The sequence below is a fragment of the Octodon degus genome, unplaced genomic scaffold (genome assembly GCF_000260255.1).
Source record: "Octodon degus isolate 3935 unplaced genomic scaffold, OctDeg1.0 scaffold00021, whole genome shotgun sequence".
In the NCBI taxonomy this organism is placed as follows: domain Eukaryota; kingdom Metazoa; phylum Chordata; class Mammalia; order Rodentia; family Octodontidae; genus Octodon; species Octodon degus.
In genome coordinates, this window is record NW_004524597.1 from 13,370,234 (window position 1) to 13,379,439 (window position 9,206).

Below are 9,206 nucleotides of genomic sequence, written 5' to 3' on the forward strand. Positions count from 1 at the left end.
TAACTTAACTACTGGGAGACAGGGAAGCAGAAACACAGGACAGCTCCTAGGAGAACAGACCAATTTATTAGTCACCGAGCTGTTTCCAACACTGTTCTCAACAGTTTTATTTGAAACATTAAAAAAAAATTATTTATTTGATACAGGGTCTTGCTATGCAGCTCAGACTTGTAATGATCTTCCCATCTCAGCCTCCCCAGCACTGGGATTACAGGCGTGCTCCACTCATGCCTGGTTTTGGTGGCTGGCATGGTGCACCTGGGGTTCCGGACTGTCAAGGCATGTGGTACCAGGGATCAAAACCAGGTTCTTGTGCTTGCCAGGCAGGTGCCTAGACACTAAGCTATGTCCCCAGCCCATGTTCTGGACACTCTGAACTGGAGTACTTTTACCTTTGCCCAAAGGCCAGCAGTAGGAGAGAACAGTAGATAGGGATGAAGAAAGCAAGGTGCTCAAAGTCAGTCAGCAAGAAGGCTTGGCATTTGCCCCAAGCCCTGGTCTTGAGAATCTATTCAGAAACACCTGGGCCATATCCAGTAGCACAGCCCCCCAAGTATGGCCAAGTTTCTGACATGGAGGAGAACTCTCAGGATATAGGCTCATGCCAAACTGTCAAACCCACAGGGGAGCTGCAGTTAGGACTTCCAAGGGGGCTAAACGTTCCAATGGCCTGAAGCCTAACAACAGGATGAGCTACAGAGGTCCTCAGCAGGGCCTCAACTCAGCCCTACCTCAGGCTGTACAGCAGGGACTAAAAACAGCCCCAGTCTAGGTTATGTGATCCTGGAGTCAAGACCTAAGTGGGACCAGATAAAACTTGATACATCTGCAGTTGGGTAGTGCAGGGGTCAGGATGTGTAGCCAGGGGCTCCCTGGGGGTTCATGCCACATAATTCCTCTCTGCAAGTGCTCTGTATTCAAGGTGGCTACACAGCTCAAAGCTTTTCCAAATGGGCATAGTAGGTACCTGAGGGACCTGGAGAGCAGGCTACCATCCACCTGACTTGTGCTGGGAAGGGCAGGGGCTAATTCCAACTGGTAACTGGCACCACAAGAAGATGGGGGTGACAAGCCAGTCACACAGCTCCAGCCCCACTGTGCCCACTGCCCTTCCTCAAGGACAGACCTACCTAGTGTGGCCTCACTTCTAAACCATTCTTTGTGGACTTTTCCCACTAATTTAAACCTGCCCTGAACACTTCTGACTTCAAGGGCTGCATCAAACAATGCCTTCCTCAGCAATCCATGATCACCTCACAGGTGATCTTTTTTCCAACCCACCTGCCACCCCAGCACTTGTGTCCCCAGGATGTGGCCACAGAAGGCTCATGGGAACAGCTCATGTGGGAGGGCAGGAAACATGAACCACACTCTTCTTACCCCCCAAACCCTTCACATTCATGGTGCTCAGGGGACATCTGGGAGGGCTGGGACAGCTGACCCCAAGGCTCCTCTGACTGGGAAGCTCTTGATGTTCTGGGCCTGTGGAGACTGCTGAAGTCCCAACAAGCTTGATCTTCTGTAACAAGGATGTGAGTGATGCCAATGGCAAGGCCTGGGAGACACTCTGCCTCCATGCAGGACTTGTTCAGCCAGCTGAGCTCTTGTTGTCAAGGCCAGCTGGACAGAAAGAAGCAATGGGCAGGTAGACAGAACAAGTCCCGTGTGGCACTGCTGGGCAGTGGTTGGTTCAGGGACTGTGAAGAGAAGTAGGTGCTGAAGGGTCTTGGTCTCTTTCTACTGCCATTGAAGGCCACATCCTGTGCTTCCTGGTCAGCATAGAGGATGCTGGGAGCATAGGACCACAGGTACTCTGGACCCCAGGAAGTTTCAGGCTATACCCAAGCTCTGGGCTCAAGACCAGAGCCAGGAAGCGGAATAGAAACTAAAAGAAGCATTTTATTTTATTTTATTAAAACCGCCATCACTGCATTTGAAAATGTCCATAACTTACAATCTAAATAAAAGCCAGGTAATATAAATAAGGAGAAGGAAGTCATTTCTGAAAAAATCAAATTCTGGAAAAGAAAAAAAAGTAAGTTGCAAACAATTCTGTTGTTTCCCTAAATGTAACACACTACACAGGCCTGCTTCTCAGCAGCCTCAAAGCTGGGGGTAAGGGCAAGTGTGTGGGGGTAGAGGGTCATCCCAGATCCACCAAGGCACCCACGGCCTTCATTGCACACTCAGCCTAGGTCCAAGCTGTCACCAGAGTGACAGCCCTGAATATGCTCGTGGCCTCTAGCATCTCTTCATCTGTAGCTCTCTCACCAGGCGTACGTTCCTGCCTGAGGCAGTGTCATGCTGGACTCATAGAGATCTCTCTCCTTTTCTGGCCAGTCTTCCTTCCACTCTATCTCCCAGGGCTTTATGCCAATCTGGTACCTGTCCCCTCTAGCTGCCAACTCACTATGGATGGGGGAACAGGGGCTGAGAGAACCCCCTACATCAGTGCCTTGGAAGAGCCATTTGCCAAGGGAATAGCCTCCAGCAGAGCTCTGGGAGAGGCAACACTGGGTGTGGTTTCCACTATGGAAGTCCTGGGATGAGACTGCCACACAGACAAAGGGAAGGATCCCACCTATCATTTCCCAAGGGGCATCAGGTGGGGCAGTGGGAAGGGCCAGATTGAGGTGTGCTGGGTCAGTCGGCGTGCCTGTGAGTAGCCTGCAACAGCACATCCTCTCAGCATAGCTGTGTACTGCTAATGGCTCACAAAGAACTGACATTTTACAATTTGCAGCCAAGCAGCTGCCAACAACTTTGCTTTCTCAAGAGTCTCACATACAGAAGACCTGACAGCTGACTCTGGGCTCCAGCCTGGGGCCTGACATGAAGACTGTGTGGGCAGGAGGCTCTAGGTGGCCTCTGGGGGTAGCACCAAGGACTGCATGTCACACGCATTGCATACACAATGCCCAGCCCTGCAGTGTGGTCAGAGGGTGAATGCCAAGTTTTTCTGAAGGGATCAAAGGGGCTTAATGAAATTAGCTTCCTCAAAAATGCCCCATTGTGGTCCTGCTGGCAGCCTGAGGACAGACATTCTTGGGAAAAATGTGTTGGCTCCAAATCTCAAGTACCCAGCTCTGATTCAAAACCCAAGTAAAAGTCTCCACTGAGGGAGGGCCGAAGCCAGAGTCAAGGCAGGCCTGTGATAAGGCAGCTGGCCCACCATCCCAAGGACCTCCCCAACCCCACAGCTCACCCTCAGGACAGCAGGGAGACGAGAGCATCAAGGAACTTGCTCCGATCCTCAGTTTTCAGCTCAATTACTGAAGTAATGAAAGAAAAACATCTTTTAACAAGGGAGTGAGAAAAACAAGCAGGGCACATGTACTCCCTCTTCCTGACATTCTCGGGGAGAAACCCTCTACTGCATTCCATACTGGGCAGGAACTTCCACGGCCTGGGATATTCTAGGTATTTTGGATTCATCTCTCCATCTGTTGGCTGCACAGGTGGAGAGGTCAGAGCAGTGACCTTCAAGACAGCCCCTCTGGGCAGCCAGCGACAGGCAATAACAGCTAACAGAAGGTTAATGTAACTCAGAACAATACAGATCTGCAGAGAGTTGGGCTGCCCCCACTGTAGGTGTGAGAAGTCCAAGGTGGGGCAGGAGTCCTCTTTAGTCTGCTCTGCCCACTACCACAGTTTCAGTGTCTGCTGTGGAATGGGTTATAATACAAACTGCCTGCATCTTGAAGAGCCATCAAGCTCAGCCAAACATGTGAACCTTCATCAGTCAGAACAAAACCAGGCCCTGAAACAGAGCTAGCTTATCTTGACAAAGGTCCACAGCCAGGCCCAGCCTATCCAGGAAGGTACTGGCCACAGCTCACTCCACACTTCTCACCTGAGGTTCTCTAGGCCTCTCTAGGCCTCAACCATGCAGGCCCCAAATCCTCCCTTGTATAAGGGAGGTGGGACACTGTGTGTAGCCAGCTGTAATCAATTGCTCCTACATGAGGGGTAAAGAGGAAGTAGGGGCTGTTGCTTGGTGCGATGGATACCACACAACCCCACAATGTAACTGCTCTGGTACAAGGAAGCAGGCTTCAGAAAGCCAAACAACCTGAACATAGACTGGGTCTCATAGGACAGAGTCAGAAGGTAATGATGTAAGAAAAGGTCCTTGCTGAGAAATTCAGAGAAAGTACTAAGGTGTTTTATAGGCTGAACTGTATCACCCAAATTTCCATGCTGAAACTCTGACTTCCATCCCTCAGAATGGGACTGGATTTGGAAACAGGGCCTTCAAAGAGGTGAATGAAGTAAAATGACACATTCATGGTGGCTCCTAATCCTGTGTGCCGGGTGTCCTTCTAAGAGGATCAGGATATAGGTACATAAAGAAAGGACCATGTGAGGCTACAGGGAGACTACAGCCATCTACCCAAGGTGAGAGGCTACGGAAGGAAGCAATCTGGCTGACATTGTGGTCTCAGGGATCCAGCCTCTAAGGCTGTGAGAAAATAACCTGTATAAACCATCCAGTCTAGCTGTGCTCTGCAGTCCTACCTCACTAGAGAAGAGCAGTGATCAGTCTGTTTTAGTTTAAAATGTTAAGAATAAAAGGCAAATATAGCTAAACACAGACCATGTACCAGGTTGGCATCTGAGGAAGCTGTTGCCAGTTTGTATCCTCTCACTGTCATGTGCGGGGCTCACTCAACGCACAGAGGGGCCAGGAGTCAAGCCCTCATACTGGGATCATGCTGTGGCCTCAGGCAAGACTTTCTACAATGACACAGGCTCTGGCCCATAACATGGTGGAACATTCAGTCAGGTTGCTGCAGCCCTGCTGTTTCCTTGCCCACTCCAGGGCACTGGAGATATGACCCTGAGTGGTGAGGCTGGGTCCAGAAGATGCCTCCAGCCAGTATTTGGATCTTTTGGTGGGCTGTCAGGCCACAGCTAGAGCACCCTGAGTCTCTGGGAGCAGCTTTGCCTGGACTGGTTCTAGGAGAACAAGAGAGCTGTTGGCCAGGCTGGGCTAATTAGCACCAGCTGATCTAGTTGCTAGGCCATCACTGACCTTGCAAGATGGCAAAAGCATGGTCAAACACTTGGGACTCCCACCTGAGAGGTCAAAGTGGTTATGCAGTGTCCGGGAGTTGGTGCTTTCTGCTGCCTTTTCAAACGCTCGTCCAAAAAAGCTGCAGATACAGGACAGACATATTAGAGGCCAGGCCACCTCCAGAGGGCCCTTTCTTTCCCCTGACAGACACTGAAGGCCAAACATCCCTCAACTAAGGCACAGGACTAATGGGCCAATGTGCAGATTATCCAAAGCTCTTCTTCCATCCCTGCCATTCTCAGGTAAGTAGACAATGCTCACTTCTTTCTGTCTGAGCTGTCGGTCTCCGGGGGAATGCCCACCATGGTCACTGTGCCCTGCTCCACACTCAGAGGGGCGGCCATCACCAGAGGCAGCAGCTTACAGCGTCGGTTCTTTGTCTACAGAGATAAGGGTACCCTCAGTTACAGCATAGCCAGATCCAGCTCCATGCAGTACACGCCATCTAGTACCCAGGACACCCACTGTTCTGGGCCACTCCCCAAAATCCTCCAGGTACTGTCCATCACCAGAGGAGATGCTAGCGTCCCCACATGGTGCTTTGGAACCAGATTTCTATTATCCAGCTTCACCCCAATGTATCTTGGCTATTTCCTACAGAGGCTCTGCCTTGCGGTTCCCCCATCGCCTCCTTCAGGTCCTGCTGCAGCTGTCAACCCCTCCAGAACCTCTTCTCCTGTAACTTTCTCTGTTGTGTGAGCCACTATCTAAAACTACATGCCTTGACTCTTCATGTGGTCCCCTCACCTGCATGCTCACTGCCTCAGGATGGAGACTGAGTGCTTTCCTTACTACTGAACCCAAAGCTCCCACAACCCTTCAATCTATGTGGCTAAAAGTATTTATGCAGACTGAGGAGCGAACTGGAGGACAGGTCACTCTACACAAATGGTTTAACATGTGATAATTACTCAATGAATGGATCCTGTGAGGTGGATATTTACCCATTTTGTGGAAGAAACAGACTCAGAAATCTCTATCGTACATCACACAATGATAAATGAAGGGGCTGAGATTTGAACTGAGCCTAGAAGGCTTTAAAGCTCAGGTCTGACTCCTAGTTCGCCTTCTGACATTACAGTAATCCCTTTGTAGCCACTGAGGATTGGTTCCAGGATCCCCATGGATACTAAAGCCCTAGGAGGCTCAAGTCTCCTACATAAAATTATGTAGTATTTGCATAAACCCCTGAGTAAATACCAGCTGAGTTACAACTGTGTTCCAAGCCAAAGTGAAGAAGCATGTCAGACTACATGAAAGATAAACTTACATATAAAAAGTTAGCTTAAGAGACACACTTGTTAGAAAACAAGTCAGGGTTATAATCAACTCCATCTTTTCTTGCTCTATCTCTAAACTTAAGCCCTCACCCCACTACTCTGTGTAGCCTCTCTTTACTTTTTTGAGCCACTTGGATAGCAAATGATGTAGTCAGGACTTGTGGGAAGCAGAAGGCTCCTAGAGGTCAGTTGAGGACAATACAGCTCAGAGAAAACAAGGGATACTCTCAGCCCCTACTGTTGGTGAATAACTATAGGTACCTATAGGACACTGTCTTATCACTAGGTTCAGAGCACTCACCAAGCATCTGCCCTCCTGCACTCATGCCCCACCCGCCTGGCTCCTCACCGAACACACAAAGGACTTGAGCAGGTGTCTGCTGAGCAGGCTCAGGGAGACTGGCTTAGAGAACAGCACAACATCTGGAGTGCCCTAGGATGGGGAGACAAGCAGTCAGAGGAGGTTACTAGCAGGAATGGCTCGGCACATAAGCATCTGGGGAAGCCTGACCTCCATGAGTGAGCAGTAGAGGAAAGGCCCCTGGGAGATAACGAGGTTGGTGCAGAGGCAGCTGGCAATGGTCTGCTGCGTGGCTTGCAGTTGCTTTTTGGCAAGTTCCAGGCCCAGGTACAGCTTGTCCAGGTTATTCCTGTAAGAAGGCAACATTCACCTTAGACACTGCTTGTTAGGAACTCTTGGTAAAATATCTAAGTCACAAATAGAGCACTTGGTTCCTGGTTCAGGAAGAGATCTGAGAATAAGAATTTATCTTTTCTCTCCTTAAAGTCCCTTTCAGATGAAAAGAAAGAATAAAAAGAAGTATATCTCAGAGTGATAGAAATGAGAGGTGGGAAGAGTGCTGGCACCAGGAGACTGAAGATCCTGCAAAGGTCATAGGAAGGTGTCCAGAGGACTGTGACAAAGGGGAGGCTAGGGCTGTGGGTGGGGGAGCACTGGGAACTCCTCCATCCAACAGACAGATGCGTATTCTTCCTCTCCAAAAGGGAAGGCTCCCCTCTGAACACATGAAAGAACCTTCTAGTAGGGCCTTCAAGCACAGCTTCCATGTCCAGCTTAAGAGTACCAATATATCATATTTGGCAGCCTACATACTAGGATGAAGTGGTGTTCTGGCCAGCAAGCTGTGCCCACATGCCCAGAGCTCTGCCAAGATTCCATAGCCCCTTCCTGAACATGAAAGACATAGACCATTTAGGAAACACCTGTGCCCTAAAACATGACCCTGGGATGAAACACAATTTAGAAACTAAAAAAATCTTGAAATCTACTATCTTCAGAGATTCGGGCATCTATTACATTCCTAAACCAAGAATGGGATTCTATAAAAAAAGGAACCATCAGAAACTAGAAAGTGTACATGGAAATTAAAGTAATTGAAAAAAAGTTCACTCAAAACCTAGAGGACAAAGTCAAGAAAACTTTCCTTACTGTCTATAACAAAACAAAATCATAGAAAATAAAAGGTAAAAATATAAGACAAAATATTATTCCAGGAAGGCCAGAAAGCAAGATTAAAAAGTGTGTGTGTGTGTGTGTGTGTGTGTGTGTATCTGTGTGGAGATGTTTAGTAAAGAAATAGTAAGAAAAGCATTCCTTAAAAAAAAAAAAAAAAAAAGCAAGAAAGAAAAGCATTCCTGCAGCTAAGAGACCTGGCTTTATAGGTGGAAAGGGGAACCTGAGAATATAGTGAAATGCATGGAATAGGATATACCTAGACAAAGCACTACAAAATTGCTGAATACTAAAAACCACAAATGGAGATCCTAAAAACTTCTGGAGGTAAGGATGGGGTTGGGCATTTACAAAGAAACAAAACTCAAAATAGCCCAGACTTCTTATTCACATAACACTGGCTGCTGGAAGACAGGCATAATGGAATCCAGTTTTCAGAAATCCCCTCAATCTCCAGTTCCTTATGAGCTCAATCAAAAGTCAGATGGATAGAAAACTCATATTGTTAGAATCAGAATTCAGAAAGTTTACTTTATGCTCACCCTTTCTTTGAAATCAGTTTCTATGTATTTATTTATTTATTTATTATTATTATTATTATTATTATTATTATTATTTTTGATACCAGAGATCAAATTCAGGACCTTGCACTTGCCAGGCAGGTGCTTATGCCTCTGTGCTACATCTCCATCCCCTTTCCTTGAAATCAGTTGAGTGCTATATTCTAGTAAAATGATGGGGTGAATGAAAAAAAGACAAGGAATGCTAAGAAATGCTGGCTTTAACTACAGAGATGCAGACAAGGGACATTTACGGTGACAATGGGTAGCCCACCTGAACAGCCAGGTTAGGGTGGGCCTGAGCATTCCCCAGACTCCAAAATGTAAGCAGGTAGGAAAAGACCACCAGCCGGCTATAAGGCTAGTATATTGTCAACATCTGTGTGAGAGTAAACAGAGAGGTGGTGAGTCATAAAAACAATTAAAAACTCCAGGCTCTGGAGAATAGTCACTCAAACTGAGAAAAGCAGGTGAGTCCAATGGGCCAACACAGTGTGCAAGCATCTAAAGTGTAAGGGGCAGAGGAAAAATGCAAAGGGCCAGGCTTAGAGTATAAGGGGCCAGAGAAGTGCACCCCGTATAAGTCCCTCCTGACTCTCCATAACTTTCTGCACTGGGCCTTTCACTGAGGACAAACTGTTGAGAATGGAGTAACAATTAAGCAAGGACGAAACAATAAAAAAAAACAAAGAGAAAATAGAGACAAAAATGTATTACGGGGCCAGCCAGATAGCTCAGGAGATTAAAGCACCTGCTGATGCAGACACAGGGGTGGTTTGATCCCCCTTGTGCTGTGCTGGCCTTGTCCCCAGGGC

General features: G+C 47.8%; 1 protein-coding gene across 1 annotated transcript in view; it reads right to left on the bottom strand.

Annotated features, from left to right (window-relative positions):
• Window positions 1-720: 720 nt before the first annotated feature.
• Cdc45 (cell division cycle 45) overlaps window positions 721-9,206 on the bottom strand; it is a 41,493-nt gene continuing 33,007 nt past the window's right edge. Inside the window, exons 14-19 of the mRNA XM_004627981.3 lie at window positions 6,869-7,007; window positions 6,707-6,790; window positions 5,339-5,457; window positions 5,080-5,156; window positions 3,206-3,272; window positions 721-2,018 (exon numbers count right to left, since the gene is read on the bottom strand). Of these exons, the coding sequence (XP_004628038.1) occupies window positions 3,208-3,272; window positions 5,080-5,156; window positions 5,339-5,457; window positions 6,707-6,790; window positions 6,869-7,007 (484 nt within the window). The 3' untranslated portion in view covers window positions 721-2,018; window positions 3,206-3,207. The remainder of the gene's footprint in view (window positions 2,019-3,205; window positions 3,273-5,079; window positions 5,157-5,338; window positions 5,458-6,706; window positions 6,791-6,868; window positions 7,008-9,206) is intronic.